Here is a 27,367-nt window from a genome sequence, read left to right as displayed (position 1 = left end):
TATCCTCTCGTCCATGGAAAGTCGCAGAAACCCGAGAGAAATACACCACAGTAAATAAAATGGAAATAATTTAATGTTCCTTGGGCGGCTCGGTACCATTTGGCCCGGGGGTTGGGGACCACTGATGTAAGTTACCTGTATATTTTGATGCTTAAAATTAATTTTAAAAAAGAGGTCACTGTGAAGGCCTTTTCACATGTTTTGTTTACCAAATACAAATGAATATAAATTAATAATTAAAGATTATTAAGAAAAATACATCAATGTGGCAGGTTCCAAATTGCTAAAATAGACCACGCCGTAGACGTGATGTACATAAATGTACAGGCAATTAGCAGGTTGGAAGGAATCTGTCAGTGTGGGGAAAAAACACCTCCTAGCTATAGACAAGTATTTTGAAAAAAATGAAAGAGAAAATACCCCCAAATCAATGGCCTTGGCATCTCTGATTTAATTTCTTCCTCTGTTTTTCAGCATACTTTTCCACCTATTTCAAAATAAATTTATGCCTTTTACAGTATGTCTCTTTTCTATACTGCTGGACATTCACACTGCTGTTATGCAGATTTCTGCACAATATAATCAATGCCCTACTGAGACAGTGTGTGGAGCTCTGAGCCTCAGACGTTTCTCTCTTATTTGACCACTGTCTACATAATGCATGATATGCAATACCCTATTCTAATGGCATGACTTTGCAGATATTTGACCAGCATCAAGTATCATTTAATTGGCTCAGGACCTTGTCGCTGATCTTTTCCAGTGTTTATTTTCAGTCTGTCTTGACAAACACGAGCACATAGGCAATATGAGATTCCCAAGAGTTCACAAGCAGTAATCTCACAAAATCCTGTCCAAATTGGAGGTACAGTACATGAAATCAGCTCGGAACACTGACAAACAGCAGGGGCACAGAGTTCACAAAACTGTAAACTAAAACAAAATATAGTACTTAGGTCTCTGCTCTTATTAACCTAAGACATAATGTCTATTACACCTTCTGAAGAGTCACGTAATATTGTGTGTATATATATATACTTGGGCAGGCTACATGTTCTGAAATTCAATTGCTTTCTCTAAATTAAGGGCACATCATTAGTGTCTAAACAAGGTTGCTAACCCACGCATTACACAGCGCTATTCTGGTCTAACAGCCGTATGAGAAGCACACAGGTAATATGGTTCATCTGTCAGCGAGCCTGTGGCAAAAAGCTCCACTCTAGCATGTTTCCCCTAAAATCAGCTAATATGGCTTCATTTGGCCAAGGTGCAGTGCCATGCATGCTGGAATGAGGTCACAGACGTAAAGATGGATACTCTAATCTGGTGCCTAGCCTCCACCATCTGCTGCAGTCAGATGGCAGGTCACCACAGGGTCACGTATGCATTTAAGTGTGTGTGTGCGTGTGTGTGTGTGTGTGTGTGTGTGCGTGTGTGTGTGTGCGCACGGCATGTAATATCACACTGTAATCTACGGAGACTGTGTATAGTGTAGGGGCCAGTTGTACCTGTGTCTTCACCTCACTGCAGAAACACAGCCTTGACACTAATTGTCAGTCATCTTGTTGCCTCCAACTCTTTTGGCAGTCCTGATGGACTGTGATTACAAAGTAAAGCAGTCCTAATTAAACAATCATCGCTATAGTTTGAAAGAGTGGGGCATGGCATCAACTGTTCCTATTAATGGATCTTTTCCAGTGTTTAGACACTAATGATGTGCCCTTTTTATATGCAACCAGTCCAGCTGCATCTCCACCATGATTATAAATAAATGGCTTGGAGATTTGGATGTTAAATCATAGGATGAATTAAAAACATCTCCAATGGGTAGAGAGGGGCTAGAGCTAAACCTCTGAACGGACAGGGGAGAAATAAATGCTTTCATAATGCTTCAAGCACATGTCTTATCTTTTATAATATGACCTTCTCCGGTCATCATATCTGTCTCCATCTTTCTAGCCGGAATCCAACATTATATCAGTGACTGACATGAGCGATAAGGCATGAATGGTGTTTGTGGGAATATGGTTTAGTGGCATTTAAAAGCTAATGAAAAGAAAGACACTTTGTTATCATGTTAACTTTCATTATGTTGAGAGCAAGATATGAACATCATCTGCCTTGAGGCATTCTGAATTGCTATTCATTTACTCAATCTTGATGTGATGCTGTAAAATGCAACACACCCTGGAAGAAATTCTCACTCACTGAGCACTTTATTAGGAACACCATACAAACACTGGTTACACCCTCCCTTTGCTTTCAAAGTGCTCTGTTCCTAATATAATATACTTTTTTTCAGATGAACCTTCATGCTGTGAATCTCTCATTATCAGAACAGGCTGTTTTTCCAGTCTGTCCAGTGTTGGTCAGTCTGTGACCATTGCAGCTCAGCTTTCTGTTCTTGGCTTACAGAGTTGGAACCCAATGTGGTCTTCAACTGTTTTGTGGCCCATTAGCCTCAAAGTTTGACAAGTTGTGCATTCTGAGATGCTTTTCTGAATGTTTATCTGAGTTACTGTATCCTTTCTATCAGCTTCAACCGGTCTGGCCATGTTGACCTTCTCTCATCAACCACGTCTTTGCCTCATGTTTTTTATGTATTGCACCATTCTGAGTAGACTCTATAAACTGTACACAAAAACCCATGCTATGATGTAAACATTAACTAAAGCACTTGATTTATATATGCATTTTATTATGAATTGTACTGTTTAACATCTTTGGCTGATTAGATAATGGCATGAACAAGCAGGTGTACAGGTGTTCCTACTAAAGTGGCCCATCAGCGTAAGTTATAAAGTTAAAGTGATAACTTAAAAAATATCTACCTACTATATGTTACAGATAACACAATGGTCTTAATATCAGAAAAAAGGAGTGAGGAACACTGTGACACTGTCTTTCCACCATCAAGGTTGTGATTTACTGTAACATATTCCACTGTCAAAACAAAAACAAAACAAAAATTATGAAACCAAAGGTTTTGTATGTTCTGAATACTTATGTCATAAGTGAATGATATGAGATTGCAGTTCCTATCTTGTTGCTTGACTGGAGCTCTGGTTAAGCAGAACAATAATAAGAGTGACATTCAGCATTTAAACATCAACATTTAAACAGAGTTCGAACTGTGAAATTCAGAAGTGTGTTATTAATGTACACTTGCTGCCCTATCACAATGGAGCAGCCGTGCTATAAAGTCTTTTGTCCAGCTCCTGAAAAATACAACAAAACAAAAAAAGTGTCTGCTGAAGCAGAACAGTGCAACTATAAAGTGTAGAGTAACATATAAGCAGAGATAAGGCTGTGAGGTATACAGTATTTCCCATTGACAGAGCATGCCTTAGAGACAAACACATACCCATCTCTAAATGGATTGTGGGTAAATGAATTACTTTAGCCGGGCTGGAGGGGTGAGTGAACAATAACCTCCCAGAAGGTCTTTAGCAGATCCAACACTTTCCCTGGGTCTCATGGGAGAAACAATAACTGGTCTCAGCAATAACATGGCCTTTAAAACAACCACCGGGAGGCTTCTGCACTTCACTGAAATGCATTTTGAGCGGATGTCGTGTGACACTTGTGGCTTCATCTAGAGAGTAATTCATGAGCAATCCAAATGTCCAAAAGGTTAGAAAGTGCTGCCTTGTAAATTCCAGCTCTGAAAAAAATAAAATGAAGCTGCACCTGTAGGCTCTAAGAGACAGCTTTACTCCAATTACTCAGCACCAACTGTTCAAGCTTATGTTGCTTTTTTACATGTGATCTTTGACCTTGCAAATTATTTAGGGCATGAAAATCCTAAAGGTTCCTAACCTCGGAAATGAAGAGCAGATGAAGACAGGAAGCTCGACAGGCAGACAACTGGAGCGACAGGTTGAGACACTAATCTCAAGATGTCCACAGAGACTGTGGACTTCACTGGTTTATAAACGGAATGCTACTGTATGTAGAAATTCAGAACAGGAGCTTACCTTATCAGAGAATGTGAAGAAAAGGATGAGCAAAATCAGCTCGGCCAGCAAAATAATCAGCAAGACAATGAAGAACTGCAAGCAGAAAAACAGAGGAATCACTGAAACAAGAAAGGCAGTTCAAATGGAAGTTCTATTCAAATGAATCATCCTCTAAAGACACACATTGACTCCCCCTCACTCTCTTTCTGCTAAATATTTACAATATCATCTACACAGGATGAGGCTGCCAGGCAGTAAGTATTAACCCAGGGAGCTTGAATCATTTCTTATTCATCATTGTGCTGATTGTGACTGGTCGAGGGCATGCGAGCAGCAGCTTTAGCCCAGCTGGACGCCTGTAAAATGTTTGTTTACTGAATTTTTACACTGACAGGTTAACTTGATTGGTTTACCCCATTCCATAGACTCTATTGAAAGAAAATGTTAATTGGCCTTTGGCATGTATTAGTTAATAGCTGAAATAAACTGCATTCTTGATAGGGTCCCTTTTCTGTTTTGCTTTTCTGTCACATAAGATGCAGGAATGGCTAAAAATATACAGTAACTGAACACTTAAATTCAGTGCATTAGAGGAAGCACTATGTGGTAGAGGAAGCACAATGAAAAAATTCGACTCATCTCCAGCTCAGGCTCAAGCTCTAATCTTTCAGTTTGCTTGAAACCATTTTCAGTACAGCACTGAAAGTGGCATGGTGTACAATGGGTACTGCAATCTTGCTAGGACTTTTAAACAGTATCACTGCTAGATTGAGAAATGGTGATCAACAACAGACTATAGGAAATAGGGGACAGTATTTGTACACTACCAGACTGACTATATGGTATGTGTACCTGATGAAATGGTTAAGAAATGTATGCACAAGGCAGGCATACCTAATAAGCTGGCTGCTCAAAAGGTCAGTTGATTCAAATTTACATCAGCTCCCTATGATAAGTCTTTTAATCACACCTGAGCTTAACCAGGAGGAAAATTCTAATATTATTATTATTATCAAAAAATAATAATATGTGCTGTGTGAGAGTCACACAGTCAATTATCACATGCGCTACCAAGATTCAGCAACCAAATCATTTTGTGTAAAATTCTCCCTCTGTTCAATTTCCAGTCTTTAAATTGTCCAGTATGTACTGTACGTTTATATGCAATCCCATCTGAGGGCATATGGGTAGCCTGCCCAGTAATCAGGTTATAAAAAAGTACTCAAACATGACGGTAAAGATTTATTTGTTATAATATAATATTATCTTGACCAATATACTCTAATATCCAGGCTTGTAAATCACACAAATAGTCCTCTGTGTGAGACACACTCTCATAATTAAAGTGTGACCAGGGCTTTTAAAAAGAGACAATAGCTTCATAGTTGTACTTAATAAAATGTGAGAAAGGGCATACAGGAGAAAACGAAGAGTAGAAGTGATTCTGTATGATTGAGGGAGTGACATAAAAAGTGCTGAGAGACCCACTAGTAAACACTTGCTGCCAGATTAGAAGGGAAAGGCAAGATGGAATAAGATTTGATAGGCAATATTAGATAGGAAATGGCTCAGTGATTTTTTTCTTAGCACTTTCCCACAAGGCAGCAGAGTTACGAAAGTTTCTATTCTTTTCTTTTTTTTCTTTTTTGCTCCATTCAGCTCATAAGCAAAAGCTGCCCAGTTGGAGAAAATAAACACTGAATCATATCAGACCTGGAGCAAATATTGTCCTAAAATGGATTGGTGTGCTAGAGAAACACTGATGGTGTAGCACAATGCCAATATCTATATTCATTCAATGCCTAAAATATTTCTATCTTCATATTAATTTAAAAAAAATTGGTATTGTCCAAACTGGAATTATTTATTTATTATAGATAAATAAATGAACCCTCCAAAAACAAACCCAAGGGTGGTACAAAAAGAAGTTGTTTTAAATTCATATTACAATTTTCAGAGTTTAATTTTTCAGTTTCTAAGTTTTTAGTTTAGTTTCTTTCAGTTTTTAATTTTTTCAGTTTTTTAAAGTTTCTCAACGTCGGCCACACAATTCATATTCATAACTTTTCTCATCAAGACCCCCTTCGGAAATTTCAGGCATCTAATGTGACTGAGCTAAGTTGCTTTTCATGAAACATACGAAAACCTTTGGAAAGCCTACTGCAAAGTTGGTACACAGTGCTGCTGCTAACATCATTGCATTACAAAGCCTGTATGGTTTTCCGGGAGGATTTTTTATTTTTTATAAAAGATTATATTATTGTTATTTATAACAAAACGAAATAAACCCAAAAGAACCTGACAAGAAACAAACTTCCAATAAAATTGGCTAGTTTTCTCAGTGTTACACAGTGAGGGAAGTAAGGTTGAGATTGTGTTGTGTGTGTCTGTCTATATGTCTTTGTATAGGGTCAGAAATATACTTACACTCAGGAGCAGGCACTTGTTTTCCTTGATGGCACCCAGACAACCAAGGAAGCCGGTCACCATGACAATGGCACCGATAGCGATGACAAGGTTGGCAGCAGAGAGGGAGGGGAAGGAGGGGGAGAAGGTGGCAAAGCTGCCTTGAGACACCGCCAACCAGATCCCTACACCCAGTAGTCCACAGCCACACAACTATATATTTAGAGAGAGAGAGAGAGAGAGAGAGAGAGAGAGAGAGAGAGAGAGAGAGAGAGAGAGAGAGAGAGTTACCACATCACAGATCATTATACAACATGAATTTGTTTCTAGCCTGTCTATACCTTTTACAAATTGTTGTTTATCATCTTTCACTCCATTACACCTGTGTAGCAGTCCCAGGCAGGTAATGAAAATGATTTCAGCTCCGCCGAAAACATTGAAACTTGGGATTCAGTACAGAATGTGTCTCTGTTGCAACTGAGAGGCTTTAGATACTTTTTTACCTCTGACACAGGCAATAAAACTTTTGTTGTGCACTAATGGTTTTACCATTGTCACCATCACTGTCCCATGTGCACATGCTGACAGACTAGTTCCAGCATTTTTACAAGAGATATAGTGCGTATAAATGTGTCACTAAGAGTGAGACAGAGACAGACAAAGACAGAAACAAGGAGATGGACTGACGAAATATATAGAAGTCTAAGTGTGGTGACAGCAGATTTCTGACTGAAAAACGGAAGTGTGAGCATCTGTACCACTGACTGACAGCCTCAGCTGATTCTGGGCTTGTTTTCTCTGTGGATCGTATCTACCACAAGGGAAAGGGAAAGGGTATGGTGTTGAACAAACCATCCGTGCAGGGAAGAGATAGTTGACATTTCCTTGTCCGCTAATAGAATGATATCCAACACAATTGCCTAGAAATCCCAGGCGACACTGATACCCAATCAGACACCATGCAGTAAATCACATCGTTGCAATGTCTGTCTCAGTCCGGCGCTGTTCAGCAGACCATTACAGTACATTACGGCTAAATTCTAACAAACCCACAGCACAAGGAGGCTAATCGGCAAGCGCTTAAGCTGATTTCCAACTCTTTCAGACACAATGAATAAGTAATGGCAACCACATATAGGCTTCCCGAGCACTGTAATTGAGCTGGCAAGTTCTGTCCTCTTCATAACAGTGACCGGTGCACTTAAGCGTAAATAGAGCTCTTCACTTGAAGCACGGTTTAACAATCACCTTTAGTCATCATCGAGTTGGTAATCCGTCACTCTTTCTACTGAGATTCCCACAGCATCAGAGATTAAAACCTTTGTGCATTTCACTTTTGGCAGCTGAAAGTGGGTGCTGATGCTATGTTTGGATAAAGGAGCACTTTAGCAAGTTTGGTTGAGAGTAGGAGAAATGGCTTGGCCTTCAATGAACTACAGAGTTAGAGTTCATCAGCAATTACACAAGACCTCCAGCTCAACCCTTACGTTTACATTGTTAACATTCATCAGTTCTCAACTGTTTGACATGTCGAGCACATGCACACTCGCTCAAATTTGATTGCTTTCTCTGTAAATTCATCCAGAAATGAATGATTGCGTTTTGTTTGCTTAGACTCTACCTCTTCTAAGCCCTGAACTTCTTATAGTGTGCAATCATACAAGATTTATATTAATTACAGATCTGGCATCTTTAGTTTCCTTTTAACAGTCAGACCGCATCCATCAACATCAACCAGCTCTTTCGCAACCTCCTTAGATCAGAAACTCAGGGCAATATGCCACATTCGACTCCCTAAGTCTCATATCTGATTGAAAAGCCTGCAATTCTCTGAGGCATTATGAAAGGCCGGGCGGAAGAAGACAGGACAGCTAGAGAGTGCATTAGCAAGTGCAAAAGAGTAGAGGTGAGGAGAAAGACAGGATGAGGAAGCGAGAAGAACACAGAGCAGAAAGCGCAGAGGGACACAGAGGACGTCTGGTGATGAAAAGAGTGAGTAAGTGTAGAAGAATTGAGTAAATGCTGGATGACACTCGTTCAGGAAGACGAGAACTCTATAATGGTGCATTAGCAGCATGTTGTGATGGGTGCTTTGTTCTTTTCTGATGAGTCGTGTAGGCAGAAAAGTGAAAAAAGGATGTAAACAAAGTAGAAAAATAAACTACAGAATACTGTGTCCCCAGCTCTCTCTGGACAAGCTAAAGAATACAACACTCTGTCACATTCACATGATGCCCGCTCTGTCTTTTTTGTCTCCGTTTTCACTCTTCTCTTTATTACTTGTTTCCTTCTTTAATGGTGTTCTAGTCAAAAGGCTGAGTGAAATGGATCACTAGGAGCATGAAGATCAAACTATCTGTGTCAAATAAAACTAATTCATGTCTGGATATGGTTTTCTCAAATGTGCCTATACTCAGCAATTAAGAAGTGAACTAATCACCCTCTAGTTTATCTTCTCGCACACATATTAAAAAGGAACTCAGTGAAAGCTAAAATAAATAAAGAATTTTAAAGCTTAAAGTGAAAGTTTAATGCTCTTCTACGTATGTTTCTGCAAGTGCAGGTTTGCATGAAAATGTGATTGCATCACTAATGCTACATTATACAGTATAAGTGGCATTTGTTTATTGTAACCCTGATTTATTATCTTCACAACTGTCCCTATTCTGTGTTGAAAGCTTTTTGTTCATGTATTTTACTCCATCTGATAAATGGCTTTCACATGTGCACATACACTACATGGCCAAAAGTATATGGACACATGACCTTCACATCCTTGCTTGTTGAACAGCCGATTTCAGATTTGTTCCCACTTTGCTGTTCAAAATTTTCCACACTACTAATAAGGCTTTCCAAAGTGGAACATGGCTGTGAGAGCATTAATAAAGGTGTGGACTGATGTCAGTCGGGGATGACTAGCAGACAGTGTTGGGGCCCCGGGCTCCATGCAGACCGCTTGAGTTCTTACACACCAGGAAGTTTGGACCCCATTGATACAGTGAAGGAAATCTTAATGCTACAGCATACTTTCAAGTTCAAGTTCACTTTATTTATAAAGCACATTTAAAACAGCCACAGGACTGACCAAAGTGCTGTACAATAAAAAAGTGTTAGTAAAAATACACAGAAAAAAAACTAATTATACTAAGACGAGATAATAAAAAGCAAAATAGAATTAAGCAATACAATAATACACACTAAAACACTAAATCAAGCAATAATAAAACAATTAGAAGAAAATGAAAAGAAAAACTATAGATATGCAGAGGAAAAGAGATACGTTTTTAAATGGACAGAGAGGGTGCTAATCTTAATTCTATTGGCAAATCATTCCAAAGCTGTGGCCCAATCACTGAAAAAGCTCGATCCCCTCTACAAAGCATACAAAGACGTTAGAGATCATTCTGTGCTTTAAACCTTGTCGCAACAGTTTGGGGAAAGCTCATATATAGCTGTGATGAGCAGGATACTGTTTAGACTTTGTATGACTGAGTGTCGAATGTTTTCTTCATGTATGTGGCTTTACTCTGGGTGCTCCAGTTTCCTTCACAGTCCCAAAAACATTCAGATAGATGACTTTTTAACTGCCCCCTAGGGAATGAATATGTGCTTGCACGCTGCTTTTAAATGGACTGCTGTATTCCCACTTTACGCCAGTGCTCCAGAGATTCAAAACTTCAGCTGCACCATGCTCTGATCAGGATAAATTTGGTGCGAATTATTCTGGACATAACTGTGTATACAACACAACCCAAATAAAAAAAACCATAAACAATAAAGATGTACCACACATCAAAAGCAGCCAGCAGCAAAACCACATCCACAAAGTCCATTAATAAACTGCAGGAAGAACTGCTCTTCCTCTTCCTGTCTCTCCTCCCGCACTGGGCTCTTGATGTTTGCTAAGTGTGAAGAATGGAGTTATGACAGAGTCAAGAACAAACACAAAAGAAAAGCTGTTTGTTCTTGGAAGAAAAGAATGAAAACAAGCGAGAGGCATGTGCAAAGGTGGGCAAGAGTGTGAAGAGGTGCAGGTGCAGGAAAGACGGCTAAACCTTACAGGGTAAATGGAGCATTAAGAAAGCAAGTCTTTCTGCTCAAGGTCAGTTTAATTGAAGCTAAAATCTCTAGTAAAGCACAGGAGAGAGATAAAAAGGCTTCATTGCCTGTCTACTAGCTGCCTTATCAACTGCTTCAGTAGCCTGTGCTGTCACAATGCAGCCACCTGAGGAGAAATGCCACTTTAACCTTCCTGCAAGTGTGTGTATATGAGTGCGACAAATGTCAGTAGAAACAGTGGAGAAGCTTTTCATTTCCTCACTTGAGATGAGGTCAGAAGAAGTGCGTCCTATAAACCAACTATAATGACATTTTTGTCAGCCTGACCTCTAGATTTAGTTTTTTTCCCCCTTACATTTGTTCCTCCAAAGGTGTGCTGAAAATACTGCCAGTGTGTAAACAAAAAATGGTGCTGCAACTGACCCTCAGTTTGAACTTTTAAAATAGGCCTGAGCCTCACTATAAAAACAAAGAATATAATCCACTGAAAAGTAAAGAAAGCACAAACCAAACTTATGCTAAAGCCTCAGAAGCATGCGTAGTCACTAAAGCTTCATCAGAATTATGATACAGCTGGATCTCAATTATTTTGTTCTGGCTGCTATGAAATTGAATTTTTTTGTTTAATTGCTTTTTTTGTTTAATGTCATATTGCACGGGATCGACCAAACCAAAACGGTCGGATGCCCTTATCCTGAGCAACACACTTTGTCTCAATTCTACAAACTGAGCATTTGGTTAAAGGCCTTACTCAAGGGCCCAGCAATAGACCCTTGAAGAGACAACCTTCTGGTAAGTAGTCCAGAGTCTTAACTATCAAACTACCACTGCTGTAAATCATCCACAATCATCAAACTTTCATTCATTGGTCAGAAATACAACAGAAAAAGCTTAGTTAAATGTGTGTAGAAATCAGAAAAAAACAGTAACAGTAACAGTTGTTTTTACTACAAGTCAGCGTTCTACAATTCTACAGCTCAGTCCTTTGGGACTATCCACTTATTGGGATTATCCACTTCATAACTCGCTTTAACAGCTTGCATCTAAAAACAAAACAAAAAACAAAACAAAAAAAAACCCACAACCCTAAACAAATGGCAAAACAAATGTTAAGCTCATTACCTAGAGTTGGGTCTATTGAGGGTCAAGTCATTTTCTTAGAGCAATTGAACTCCTGTTATAGTTCCTGGACCTGCAAAAATGTAATGCCCCAAAGTGACCCTATGAATGATTAAAACCAAGCACATATTTTACATATTATTATCCTTAGTTATCCTAATAACTTCTTTTGTTTTCTTTCACCAAACTTCTTTTGTTAGGCAAGTGAAATTGGCAGGCCTTTTATAAGGAGTTGCAGTTATCCATCATTGATTTTACGCTGAAGAAACAAATGCCATACAAGGGACTCCAAGCTAAGAGGAAAATGACATTCCATTAGCCAGTAAAATCTTGCTCAAATACTCGCTAAGCCTTCATTACTGATAGCCTGCGACGTGATGGCGCCTTAAAATGACTAAAGAGCTACTTTCCATTAGCCTACCGGCTTTTATATGTGATATTTTTGGTGTGGAGCTATATGAAATACCTTTAAATTCCTAACCTACATGATGGATGAAACTTAAATGAAAATTAAAATGTCTTGTATATAAAGTGGCTGAATAAAAAGGTTATGTCGACCATGTAAAACTTTCCTTTTAGCTTCCTGTCAAACTAGATAACATGCACACAATTTCTCTTTTCTGCCTCACAACAGGAATGTCACTCATTAAACAATTCAGAAAAGGGAACATTCCTCTAGTGAATAAAACAGATCAGAGTTCAGACGATGGGACTTAAACTTACACAACTACACAAAAGACACATTAAAATTCTATGCTAATTATGGATTTCTGATAGCAGCTTACAAAATCATTCTTCACTCGTTTTTCACATCGTAGAAAACTTGAGAAAACTTATTAAAATGTAAACTTATAGAGGTCTGGACTGGTGAATATAACTGTATCATAGAACACATTTTCTCAGTTCAGAAAACTTTCTTCTAACTGAGGGCACATTTATTTGACAGAGAAATAATTAAGCTGCAATACTGTATGTACCGAATGCAAAAATAACCTTATTTCAGCGTAGATTTTTTTTCCCGAATACACAAATATGTTACACTGGTTGTGAGATGATTAAACACATTTAATATAAATGCATTTCAGGCAAATGTTCGCCTGTAAATTAGCATAAACAATAAGGCCTATAAGCCTAAGGAAATCCAGCATATCTCCTGTAGCGATTTGTAAAATTTGTTCTGCTACGTGTACAGATAGAATAAACAGGATTTTCTATAAACGCTCTTTTTGCCATTTACTTTAACCGGTGGTGTCCTGCTGGGAGATCGAGTGATTGTTCAGGGTTTATTCTTGTACGATTCAAGAGGTAAATCTATGAGTAAGTTTGATTTTGTTCATTTTCTACTGGAATACTTACAATGCAATTTAACACATGTATAAGAGTATAAAGAGAATTTTTTCAGGCAGATGACTGGTTGTGATGTTAGATAACAATTGATATCTAATATCCATCAATAGCTTGACAATGAAACTATTTAGGTTGTTGAAATTAAGGTGTTTTATATGATGAAATCTCACTGAAGGAATAACGAGCATGACAAACGACAAACTACAGAATCACACACATTCACACACAAGGTAGTTAGGCACATTTAACCAATTCTGTGTATTTTTATTATTGCCATTGGTGGTGCTCTTGCTCTTGGTTCCACGAAAGTTCAAAATAAATCACTTTGAGACGATTTAGGTCAACAGCATATAATCTCATGTGGATACGGGAAAAAAAATTATACGTACTGTATGTCTGTTTAATCTTTAGAAGACACTAGCTTCCAGTCCAGAACACATCTCATGTGCATCAGCATGAGTAGCTTGAGTTATTCCACTGTCCCATTACCAAACACAAAACAACCATGTAACATGATGATAAGTGTATCTTGTCTCAGCTCTCAAGTGAAGCCATCCTACCCCACGGCCTTCACACAATGTGAGCCTGGTGCATGCTGTGGTGCAATCTTCCAGGCCTGACACTGCACTGCTTCAAAAGGCAATCTGTCCTTGAATTATTCAGCATGTCTCTGGATAAAGGAGAGCAGCAGGCTCTTATTGAAAATCAACACAGATATCCTTCGAATTCAGACAGATGTGCAATGGAAAATTAAAAAGCAACGCACTAAAGTTTAAAGCTCGAATTGGAACAGCTGATCCCCGTGGTGACCTGGCGAATAAAGTCAGATTACAACCTGAGCCGTACTGATGAAAGAAAAGTGTCTAAGCAGGAGCTCTGGTGTATAAGAAATCCTGACACATAGGAAGAAACACAAATCCCAGATAAACATTCGAGGCACCACAAATTTTGTAACAGATATAAGTAAATAATCAGCAATATCTTTGAGAGCTCAGGAGCAGTGGTTTAAAAATGAAAGAACTTGTATATCTAACACATCCAGCAACTGGCTTATTTCTAGATAGCAAAGCTTTTCATTATTAAAGAAAGCTCACTCTCGCTTAAAAAACATAAAAAAATCAAAATCCAGCATGCTATATAGTGAGTGGTTGTGCTGAGGCCAAAGATGCACAACCTCCTCACACAGTAGTCAGTCTCTGGGGCTTTCAGCTTTTCTGTGGGTATCAGACCAACACTTTGAGGTGATGAAAAGGCTGTTTAGTGATTCAGAATCAATCAGTGCATCTGTGCTAAGAGGCAGCTGTCTCAGCTGTCACCTGCCTTTCTGGTAGAAAGAGAGACAGAAGGGGAGGAGTGGGAAGGAAAGGGGACTGTGTGTGTGTGTGCGCGTGCATGGAAGGGCAATGAAACAAAAAATCTATCACAAACTATTCACCACTGTTGGCTCATTTTTGCAGCTCTGTGTGGATCGTTGGCAGCCCAGCAGGACTCCTCTGTAGCTTGATGCCACAGGCACCTTAATTATGGACTGGAAATAATGAAAAGTCATGCAGACTTTAATGAGTGCTGCTCTGGCTTGTGACATTTCAAAAACACAGGTACAAACTATAGTTTTTAGAGCGTGTCCTACATCTGACACCCACAGGCTTGAGAGGAGATGAGGCACAGAAGACTGCTAAAAACAACTCTATCACAAAGGTCATGCAAGTCAGAGAAAGTCAGAGGGAAAGACGTAGCAAAGACGTAAAAGCACATGAGCTTTGTACTATAAGACCCCATTGTCATTCTGTTTCAATCATTCATGAATTACCCTCCTTATGATTGCTTTTATGACTATCATCTACTCAACTACACAAATAACAAGTGCATTAGGCAAATAAATATGATATTTAATTTGTTGAAACAATTAAACCTTTTCAACCAAATGATTTTGAATCACATCAACAGCACTCTTCCTTTTAATCATGAGGCAGTATTGATACTTGTTTCTTAAATATTATGCTTTTATTTATACCGTCTTAATTACTTAAGCTTAAATGCTATAATAACTATAAGAACTATAAATGATAATCTTCACTTTTAGGAAACCAAAAATATAAAATCATGAAAACATGCGGCAAGAAAAGAGCTCCCTCTTCAAGGTTACTGTGCTAAGTTTCTGTGAAATTGTATAGAGCTTGACAATCCAGGACAGTCCCATGTGAACTAGGATGACCCAATTGATGTGTTTTGGGCAGAATTCAATGATCCAGCTAAACCCGTATCAGGCATATCCCACCGGACCCCAGGGCAGACCCAGGGCCTGCTGGAGAGATTATACTGTATCTTACAGTTGGCTTGGGGATGTCTAGGGAGCTCCAGGATGAGCTGGAATATGTGGGCAGGGATAGAAAAGTCTGGGCTGACCTTTTCAGTCGACTGCCATCACAAAACACCAGTAGGAAAAGTAGAAGGCAAATAAATCAATGAATGAAGTAAAGCAGTTTTCATAGTGACTGATCATGATATATCCACCACTGTAATGTCACTGAACTTCTGACCTGAGCACTCCACTTTAAAACCAATGACTTAGTTCGAACCAAAGCTGACACCGATTTAAATGAGACTGCCAACATATTCTAACACAAGTGTTAGAAGTTAGAAACCCATTACATAAGCTAGTGAGTGAGCTTTGCTCTGCAAAAAGTATCTTATAGCAGATTTGATCCCCAGTCAATTCAGAGATATTCTGTGACTAGAGTGAAAGAGTGGATGAGTAGGTGTCATAGCTTCTGTGTTCAGCCTGATCCCTTGAGCTTAACCACATTTCATTGGCTTACTCTGAAACTGCAGACCATCTTTTAGCCTTCTTCAAGCAATATTACTCTGCATTTTACACTGTTCTAAACCTGCAAAGTATGAACCACTGCTGAACCTAAATGAGCTTGCAAATGTAAATGACAGTAAATGGAACTATAATTTTTAATTTATTAATATAATGATGCTCTTCCTCAAGTGTAGCTTCCAGTAAGCTGCTAACATTAGAGAGATTTCCATCTGCATTGAAGACTCTTGAGGCGGTTCAGAAAAAAGGTAACATATAATTGCAGCCTATTAGGCTGAAACACAATTTATGATTAGAAAGTGTTGTTTAGAGGGAAAACATCTACCGTGTATTAGTGTGACTGATTAAAAATGTTCATAATAATATGCTTTTTATTGGTGATATTTGTGAAGCCAGGAACTGTTTAGTATGAGCCAATGAAAGCAAGGTTCTTTTAGAGCTGATCAACAGTCATACACTACTGTATATGTCAGCATTTTTATGAGCACTTAATTACCACACCAAACTTTAGCCATAAAGCTGCATTACAATTTCCTTCACTGGAACTAAGAAATCACGACATGATCCAGATGGTTTAGACAAATGGTTTAGTTGGAGTGGAAGAACACAAGTGGCCTGAACAAATCACTGACCGCAACCTCACTCAACACTTCTGGGATGAACTGAAATCCAGAATGTGTCCCAGGTCTCGTTGGTTGATGTCAGTGTCAGACCTCACTAAATGCACCAATCTCCTCAGCCATGATCCAAAATGTAGTGGAAATCCTTTCCAGAAGAGTTGAGATTATGGGAGTAAATCTAGCACATACTGTATGGGTATGATGGTCAGAAATCCACAAACATTTGGTCATTTAGTATACTATATAAAAAGTGTTAAATATGTGTCAGTGCAAACTAACAAAGACTATTAGAAAACCAACAATTTATATTCTCCTGTAAGTAAATGTCTAGCATTGTAAAATCATTGGTTACTCCTAAAGAAAAAAGGAGAATCCTGTATTTAAAGATAGTAATCTTTAAATACAGTAATTTTTGTACAGGGTTAGGTTTATGTCATATTGCTATTCAACAAATGGAAAAAAGCCTGATATTCATTGCATGAGGAAAGCTTGTTTCGCTAGCACGGTTTTAGACATCATAAAGCAGGCTGACTCTTTAACTCTATGATTGTTAAACTGACTCTCTTTACAACATGATATGTGTGGGATGAAACCTGGTCTGGTCACTTATTAGGATATAAAAGGAGAAGGGATGAGTCCACAGGCTTCCTGTGCTACAATACACGTTTAAACACTAAACGTATATGTTCTACCCATCACAATTTATAAATTCCAGTGTGTTATTCAGTATAAGGCAGTCTTTCCTTTAGCCCAAGCCCCTTGTTCTGCTTCAGCACACATGGGATCAGGTGAGTGTTCACGTTCACACACTGCTATTTGGCATGCTGCTCCACATCCTCGGTGTTCCACACATTCTCTGTTTCTCTCCCACTGTCTGTGCTGCTGATCAGTGGACTTTCTGTCAGGCTTCATAAGTACACACAGCAGTTATTTGTCAGGGCCTTCACAAGTCCACTGTGGACTCTTTTTATATTTTGTGGCTCTGTTTCTTACATTGTGTTTTTAATGAAGGCTTGAGCAAAATGTAGTGACATAATGGCAGTGTTACAGTATAATTTCCTTGTATTAGTATGAGATAATATTTCAGACAAAGCTTTATACAGTAATTATCATGCTCCATTTCTTTCTACCTGGTTTCATAGTTTGTCCCATTTCTTCATCCACCTAGTAACTAAACAGAATTATAATTATACAATGTTTAATAAAGCTAATTTAATGCAAGACTCACCGAATGAACCTTAGAAATAATGAATTATGAAATGAACAGACCCCTGCTAAAACACAGAATGAGAAAGAATGTATGTATCTGTATGTTTTGTCTGACAGACAATAACTTCTACCATTACAAGAAGAAAAATCAAGGAAAAAGTCTTTAAAACTGAATAATTTCTCCCTGGTGCACAATCAGTTAGAAGATGTATGAGAAGAAGTGATATAATTGGATATCATATAATCACATCTTTCTAATCTCTGTATTATTAACCAACCCTGATGTATAAGTGCACCATCCTTCACTAGGTAGCAGTCTGCATTGAGAAGCATGAAAATATGGAGAATGTATCTATAATAAACTTGATCTTATCTTTTTTGGAAAAATAAGAAGGGTGACTTTCCTATTTATCATAAGGAGGTCAGGCGTGTCCTATGACAGACACCCTACATTCTGTCTCACACAAATAAACATAACTTGATGTGGTTGTTGTTTATGCACTAGTTTGAATCAAAAGAAGAAAAAAGTGAAATGAGAAAATAGAATGTAGAGGAATTAATGTGATGGCTGTTCTGTGAAGACAACTGGAGGTATAGTGCAAAACAAATATCACAGCTTGTGTTCACAGGAACATTGTAGTGTTTGTATTTTTACTGGTTCTAAAACCATTAAAATACCATTTATAAAAGTAATTTTATTGTACTTACGGTAGTTTAATCTCAAACCTCACATTACAATTCTACGAGTGGTCATGGGGGTGCAGAACAATTTGTTGTGAAGCTGCGGGTTGTTGCAGATCTCCAAAACGAGTCTGCAACAGGGAATTCAAGGCTAAATTTGTATATTGTGCATTCAACATAAGATTTCCGATATTAAAATGTTTCAATGATCCACTTTGGTATTTAACTTTATACTTTAACAAATGAAATCTCCCTGCATTGCTCTGAGTATGCTTATTGAATTTCTTTGACTTGGACTGAGTGGGGTTAGTCAAAACCCTCCATTAATATTTCAGTCAGGAGACATCTGATTTAGAAATTTATATTTCAGTCTGAAATCTTCTAGGCCCTTGCACACCAACATAAAGGTGAATTCACACACCCCACACATTCAAATTAACAAAAGGCAACAGTGACTTCACTATTTCACCACAATTGAGCTTTAGACCAAAACACAATCTACAAGATCTGAACAATGGAAAGAAAAACCAAATTATCATTTCACACCGAGAACAAAAAGAAGTAGTCAGAAGATAAAATAATCTTGGGGATTGGCCATAAAGAGGAAATTACCCATTCAAATGTCTTAACTGTTTAATCTGATAAGATTTAAATAAAGATATGAATAAAAAAGCCATGAGTAATTTGAATTACTGAGAACATTATTTCTTCAACCAGATTTTTTGCCACTTAAACACCATGTTCAGTTTGAATGTATGTTTCAGTATGATGTATCAAATGGTGTGTGTGTGTCTGTGAGTGAGTGAGTGAGTGAGTGAGTGAGTGAGTGAGTGAGTGAGTGACATATAGTTAAAGAGAGATGGATTGTGGTCCATATAAAGTATGACTTATCTGATAGTCTGAGTAAATTTGGGTAATTACAGACATCTCATTACCTCCCTCACTGCCAATTCATCCCTGGGTGCTTTGTGCTAACCTTTGACCTTGGAAAAAGGTCATGATTTAATGTCAGTGATACAGCCAGTAACCATGGCCTCTCATTAATAATTCTAGTTTATCACCTCACTGAAGCTATTTAGTGCTTTAGCACTTGGTTCAGTTCATGAAGCAGTGACAATGATTTCGAGTAACCACTAATGGAGTCTGGGATGCGTAATAATTACTGGGCCATCAGTATGGCCCTGAGGCAGGACATGGAGTGAGGTCAGCGGTGTCAGCTCTGACGGTTGTATTTAGAAACAGATGTAGATTAGGAGCCACAGGGTAAAGAGCAAGTGGCTATTAAACTTCCTCACCAGATGCTCACACACGTCTCATTTGAAATTAATCAGCGGGGCTGAAGAAAAAGGAATATATGATAAAGAGTAGGCTTAATTCGTCACCTGTCCATTTTTATAGCTTCTGGCTGAGGTTGATAGACAAATACACGTGTACTTGTCAAGATTGTAATTCAGCAGTTTCTATTTTCATTGTATTGAGATGAAAATGAGGGACACTGAAGAATAATGTATGTATTGATGGCACCTCCTGACCCCAAGTAATCAATACTTATGCCAAATGCTGTAGAAGTAATAGAATTTTTTGGTTTTAATCTGTTTCAAACAAAACCTTTCAACATTTGAGTTTTTTTTTGTAGATCTTATTTGAGTGGTGTTTTCTTCACTACTGCTTCTGGTCAAAGTGAGCTGACTGTTTAGGCTATACAGAGATTTATTTTCTCTGGCGTTGGTGTAGATTTGATAAACAGAAGCTTAGGGCAAGAGCAAAAAAATTTATTAGCACAAAATCAATACACACCTCCCCTGACACAGACAGACAGACAGACAGACAGACAAGCACATACCCACACCCACACGCATACTCACAATTCACTGCTATATGATTTAAAAGAAAGATTTCTCTTGTATATTTTCCTGTGTAGAGTTTTTTTATAATCACAATCCATTTTATACCTCACAGCAACAAATACAGAACAGGTGATTAATCCAGGATGTCACCGTAATTCTGTGACCGGGTGCATGTGATCTCCACGGCTTTCTTTGTTGGTGCCGTGACCTTATCAGCAGCCAACCGTGACAGGACTGTCTGAAAGCCCAAGAGAAATTATAAATTATAGCAGTGTTACTGGACCTCTACCTCTTTTATCCCTGTACCCTAAGCACATTAAAGACATGTCACTCTGATGAGCACTTCAGTACTAGTTCATATAGATACAATAACTAGCGCAACAAAGAACGATCATACCTTTTAAGGGTTCAGGCAACATTTACAGAAAATCCTCCTGAAAACACACACACACACACACACACACTCACTCACACACACACACACACACACAAACTACACACACACACACACACACACACACACACACACACACACACACACACACACACACACACACACACACACACACATATATATATATTACACCATATATAATGCAAACATCTAGTATACATTTAGCACTGTGTCTCTATGAAGGAATTTTCATTCAGATCATCTTTATCAACCAACAGCCATTCTTATATAATACATAACGATTTACTCTATAACCAAATGTTCTTCACTTTCCTGATGGTACTATTTTTGGGACATCTTTGAATCTTGTGACAGAACAATGGAAAGTAATAATATTATTGCAATGTAAACCAAAGGCAAGTAATTTATATAAAAGGCATATTGAATAAAAGTGCCATAAGCACATGGCCATGTAAATGATTTAGGGCTTTCTGTTAAGCAGTGATGGCAAATCAATCCATTGAGTTGTTAAGCTTAACATGAACATGGGGTTGATGTTGGCCCACCATATATTGCTTGTATTGCATAACGAGGTAACATTATTCTTCAGGAGGCATAAAAAGTGAGACAGACCTCAAGAAGTGCAACATATGAAAAGTATTTTCTTATAGAAAGCATGTAATATTAAATATTCAACAGAATCCAACATCCTCAACAATCAGCATAGCTGATTATCACAATATCTTCTGGATCGTTGTAATTTTGATGGCTGACTGTCTGTTAGTTCTTTGCCATATCTACCAGCTTTGATAATTGTACCTGATGTACTTGATGAAGAGTACATGATATACCCTTAAATGTTGCTAGTTATTTAAAAATTAGTTAACTCACATTTTTGTGACTGATCTATTTACAATATCAGCCAGGTAAAAGAAATATTGAATGACTGCTGATCAAAAATGATCCTTCCATCTCTAGAACTGATCAGATAAATGTGAAATAATTTTAGTTTTTAGAGTCCCAGGCATCCCAATCTGGAGCAATGAGATATAAGACACTCCAAATCAGATGAGATGCAGGTTGCTGGTTGAAGAACACTTACTGGAAACTAAGAGAAAGCTGTTCATGCTGAGACCCAACTCAGTCATCCAATGCTGCCAATTTTGCAATATGCTCCAACAGATATAATATGCCAGCGCAACACTATGCCTCTGCTCTATGGCCAACACTATGCTCAAACATGATTGCTTTGGAAATCCAGGATGTAAAATCCTCCCCCCCTTGAGAAACCTTGGTACTGTATTCATCCTTTGGGACTGTCCGAGAGGCATCTAACTAATGGGGAAATGCTATGGGAATGACAAGCCTTTGTGAAGAGAATGATCTATTCTGATGCCATCTGCATAGCCACTGCCTGTTCATATCAGCAGGGTGACAGAGCACCAACCCATGGCATCACACAGATTTTAAAAGTTGCATGTAGAGCAAATCTGCAGTGTGCTCATTCTCAGACATGGTATACCTGATGTACCAGCATGTTCTGCTCTGATTGTAAGCAGAGCTTCCTCAGCCTCAGACAGCCTCTGCTGAGTATTTCAGAGGTATAATGTGCTTATTCTGGCTTGCTTTCCAAAACAAGATGGCTGGTTAGAGAGGAAACTCAGAGGTGGGTATGGTTAATGTGAAGCCTGGTGGGAACACAAGGTATGAAAAACTCATGGTTAGAAGCATGGTGCTGCATATGAGGCTTACAATCTCTCTGAGCTCTGTATAATGGTTGCTATATTGGTATTGATTGTATGTGGGTGTGCACCGTCCATGTCAACCGAATAATACAAAAGAAGGGTCAAAAACAGATTTTTGTTTCTCTGGTTTCTGGCATACCTTGCATCTGCACAATCATAATACAATCTGTTTGTCTTAAAATATGTATGAAGAAATCCAACAGCACACTCAAAGCCGAAAACCGACTGATGCTAAGAGCTTGCGTGCATACATGTATTGAGCAGATTTTAAGGGTCACATTAATTCATACTCACCACGTTTTAGTGTCAGAATAGGGAGGTCAGCCACCTGCTTCCTGCATTTATATTTAAATAGTAGCTATGACTCTGCAGTAGGATAATTTGCCTTAACGAACCAATTAGGTCGAGGAATTTAACATCAATACTAATTGCTCCATTATATTTAACACCATTGCTTTGGACTCATTTGAGGAAGGACTTAAACATTTACCATGGGTCTATATCAGTATATGTCTTGGAACCCGATAAACGTTACCATTTTTCTTACTATACAACCCAGTTTTGGTTGTACTGGCCAATTCTGTGAGAACAAACTCTGGTGCAAATGATTCCAGCTGAGATGCACATAGCAAAATCCCTTTGCTGTCTTAGCTGTTTGCTAATCCTTATCTCTGCCATTACTATCTGCTGTCATCTATTTTGGTTGACCTACAAGGGTAGGTCTGTCATTGCCTCACATAACTATATGTACCTGACCACTGTCCATTCAGCAGAGGCTTGACTTGGATATGACAGCATACAGACTACAAATCACTTAGGTCACAATTGTTGGGGTCAGAGTCTTGTCAAATGATCTGTGGAATCATTTGGAATACTTTCAAGGCAATGGAGGTGAAAAGAGTTGAAGCATCTTTTCCGGTTGATGTATGGTGATCACATTTGTTCATAAGCACAGCAGTCCTCTCCACTCACTTCTTCAAATAAAACTCTTCAATAACTTTTAAAGATTTGATTTGATGAACTCCTGTGACAAAATTTAGTTTTTCTTATGTTGATTGTGCCATGTTGATTCAAAATTTTCCCACTGGAAATTGTTCTGCAATTATTCACACACATGAAAGTGCAGAGATCTCAACACTGACAGCTTGGCATTAACATGAATACTACCTCTATGCTGGTACAAAGCGTAATATGTTAATCAAGACTGATACTGCAGTGCATTTTGGTTATTAATCATGTTCGAACCGAGCTAACAACTGAGCTCAGAAACTGCACATTCACAGTCTCAGCCCCGGAGGACCACATGCAGGAGTATGTGCCTGACTGTGTAGATTTTAATGAGCGGACTGACTGGGGAAGTGTAGCCAATTCTTTTAGGATTCTTTGAATTTAACATTCTGCCATTAGTACGTTCTGTTTCAAAGACATTTCAAGCAAGTAGCTATGAACAGTGACATGACAGAGTAGAAGAGTGCTACAGCTATTTCACAAGCCTGGCTGCAGGGCCCATATGTGGGCTTGTAAAGCTAGGGGGGCTCTCTAACCTACATCACACTGTAAGGTCAGATAAAGTCCAGCCAGGCTCTCAGCTGATGGTGGGTATATTTAGAAGTCTTACTTGGCCTCCAGAAAGGGGGGTCTTTAGAGGCACCCTTTATGGGGCATCTCTCCAAACAATACAGCACCAGTACGTGTACAGAGCAACTGTTCTTATTATCATTTTTTCAAATCAGAGCAGCTGAGGCATCGCTGTGCCAGGGGTCACTACAGAGCCATGGAGGAAAGAATCCACGGCAGGAATCCTCATTAATATAAAAAGCATTCAATTGGCTGGAGCTGTATAATTGAGTTTAGGGGCAAAACCTACCTAGGAGCACCACTGGTGTAAAACAAAACAAAAAACAAACATAAAACCACAGCTCATCTTCAATGCCATTACTATTCTAATGATGTGTTGAAAATATGTACTTACACTTATAGCTAATAAGTGTATCAAACAGCTAATCAGTCAACCATGTAGCAGCAGTACAATGCATAAAAACATTCAGATACTGGCTGTGAGCTTCAGTTAATGTTTACAAAATGAGAAAAATGTGATCTTAGTGACGTTCGCCATGGTATGGATTTCAGTGCGAGACAGGCTGGTTTAAATATTACAGAAAGTGCTGAGCTCCTGGGATTTTCACCACCACCAGTTACATACAGAGTTTGTACATAAAAGGTTGTACAAAACAACACAAACAACAACAAAAAAACTCAGTGAGAAACAGCTATACGGATGGAAATGTGTTGTGAGAGATATATGAGAGGAGACGGTCAGAGATGACAGGAGAGCTATGGTAATTCAATACACTCTTTACAACCATGTTGAGGTGAAAAGCATCTCAGAACAAACAACACTGATGTGGATTTATTTAAACCCACATTTGGTTACATTCCTATCAGCAGGGATTTGTGGGAATTTGAGGCTACACTGAGAACAGGTTCACTGACACTGGACAGGTGAAGCACAGAAAAAGACATACCATTAGGGGGACTGGCTAAGAGAGATTTCCCATAAATATGAATATGTATGTGAATGTGTGTGTATGGTGCCATGCATTGGAATGGCATTCCATTCAAAGTGCATGCCTGCCTCAAGCTCAGTGGTCTTGGGACAGGCTCCAGATTGACTACCACTCTGGCAAGGATTTATTGAGTGAATGAATGATTGAGAGGTTTTTAAAATGTCGTCTAAATCGCCTTGCTTTTTCATGGTTCTGAGAGTGCTTTAAGTATTGCTACTTTCCAGCACTGAGCTTAATTTATAATTTTTCTGCTCTATGTTTTTCATCCAGGGAAAATGTTTTGATTGAGGAAATGCATCCTAAATTAATCTAAGGTTCATTTTCATTAACAACTTCTTTCATCTGTCCTTAATTCTGGAAGCCTTATAAATAGGCTGACAAGTTGGAAGAAATATGGAGAGGAGACCAAATAAAGCTCTTACAAAAGAAGTAAATTTTGAGAGAAAAATCAGAAAGGCTGTGAAAATAGCACCAGCAGGTGTTTGATCTGCGCTGATTAAAGTGCACTTGATCAGAAGCTGCTGCATATGACTTTGGGATTAGTAATGTCTATATTTACAAGAAAAAGAAAGTATTTGATCCTATCTGTGTGTGTGTGTGTGTGTGTGTGTGTGTGTGTGTGTGTGTGTGTGTGTGTGTGTGTGTGTGTGTGTGATAGAGAGAGAGAGAGAGAAAGAGAGAGAGAGAGAGAGATCGAGGGGTTGACAAGAAGCATGCTGGCAGCAGGACTGCATTATATGCTCCTCCTCTTGAACTTTCATACAGGTGCTAATATGCCTATTAAGGTTATTACACTACATAGTTTCTGTTCCATATGTAAAATCACCATACAATTTAATATGAACACCTGTACACTTGGACCTTCATGCAGTTATCCAATCAACCAATCAGGTGGCTGCAGCACAATGCATTAAATCACGCAGATACAGGTCAAGGTGGGGATGTTGTAGCTTAGTGGTTAAGGTGTTGGCTTACTAATCAGAAGGTTGTGAGTTCAATTCCCACTTCCAGTGCTGGGCCCTGAGCAAAGCCCTTAACCATCAATTGCTTAATTGGGAAAAAAAACTGAGATAAAGTGGAAGTCTGGATAAGGGCATCTGCTAAATGCTGGAAATGTACAGTACATGTAAAAGCTTCACATTCACAGCAAACATCAAAATGAAAAAAAGTGTGATCACTGTGACTTTTACCATTGCTTGGAGATCGGTGCTACATTGGCTGTTTAAGTGTTTCAGAAACTGTTGAAGTTTTCACACACAGTTTATCTCTACAGTTTAAAGAGAATGGTGTGAAAATGGGTTGTGGTTGGAAATGCCTTATTCATAAGGAAAGATATAGTAACTTGTATAATCATTCTTTACAACTGTAGTAAGCAGAGAAACATCTCAACATGCAAAATCATCAAACCTTGTAAAGGACCACATCAGGTTCCACTTATGTACGGTAAGAACAGGAATCTGAGGCTTTCATGTCCACACATTTACCCAAACTGGACAGTTTAGTACAACAAAAAAGACATGAATTCACCTAGTCTTTTTTCAGTCTTCAACTTTCCAGTATCAGAGCCAGATTCCTGTTCTTGGCTTACAGTAGTGAAAGCTGATGTGGTCCTCTGCTGTTATAGCCTATCCACCTCCAGATATGATGTGAGGTCTGACATGCTTTTCTGCTCACCACAGTAAAGAATGCTTATTTGAGTTACTACAGTCTTCCTGTCAACTTGAACCAGCCTGTTCATTCTCCTCTGATCTCTCTCATCAACAAGGTGTTTCAGCTTGCAGACCTTCTACTCACAGGATTTCTTTTTTTTCACACCTTCATGTGTAAATGCCTGAAACTGCTATGTGTGAAAATCCCAGAAGTTTAGCAGTATCTGAAATACAGCAGCAACCATGCCACGGTTAACGATACAGAGATCACACTCAAAAGTTTTTCTGATTTTTAATGTGAACATAAACTGAAGCTCTTGACCTGTATTTGAACGATTTTATGCATTGTGCTGTTGCCACATGATTGGCTGATTTGATAACTGCATAAGAAGCCTTTATTTTTGTCAGATATACTGTACATAATAGCACAATCTTTTATGAAAAAGTGTGTGTCAGGGTGTCAAAAGTACATCAAGCTCCTTCAGTTCATCCAAAGATTAAATGAAAAATCAATAAGAGAAAGCAATTTCCTTTTTACTCCAAGTGTAGGTGATTAGTCAAGGACATATTTGATCTCTTAGATTTCATAAATAGCAGGTACTTTATTTAAGTACTCTAAGTAGTATGTAGTGCTTTTCATCCCTAATTCCCCAAGTCTAAAATAAGGTCAACAGTGCAATTTATGTAAGATGCAATTCAGACAACTTTATTAGTATTATTTTTTTAAATTCAGCCCTGTTCTGATATTATATGAAGCTCTTAGGTATGTATTAATTTTTATCTGGAACTTACATTTTAATTGAATTAATAATATAATAGTATATATTTAATATATATATTATTAAAATGTAATAATATCCAATTATATTGTACTATACTATATTATATTATATAAATTATTTATTAATTATATATTTTCTTTCTTTCTTTCTTTCTTTCTT

General features: G+C 38.3%; 1 protein-coding gene across 4 annotated transcripts in view; it reads right to left on the bottom strand.

The window, feature by feature from the left end:
- The window catches only part of tspan9a (tetraspanin 9a), a 181,581-nt gene that overhangs the window by 12,593 nt on the left and 141,621 nt on the right, over positions 1–27,367 (bottom strand). For all 4 annotated transcript variants that reach the window (XM_027161585.2, XM_027161582.2, XM_027161584.2 and 1 more), the window contains 2 exons: positions 6,387–6,578; positions 3,978–4,052 (listed from right to left, as the gene is read on the bottom strand). In XM_027161585.2, the coding sequence (XP_027017386.1) occupies positions 3,978–4,052; positions 6,387–6,578 (267 nt within the window). The remainder of the gene's footprint in view (positions 1–3,977; positions 4,053–6,386; positions 6,579–27,367) is intronic.

Source organism: Tachysurus fulvidraco, chromosome 13 (assembly GCF_022655615.1).
Source record: "Tachysurus fulvidraco isolate hzauxx_2018 chromosome 13, HZAU_PFXX_2.0, whole genome shotgun sequence".
NCBI classification, from domain to species: Eukaryota; Metazoa; Chordata; class Actinopteri; order Siluriformes; family Bagridae; genus Tachysurus; species Tachysurus fulvidraco.
The sequence above is the reverse complement of the archived record's forward strand: the minus strand, read 5'-3'. Positions and strand labels throughout refer to the sequence as shown.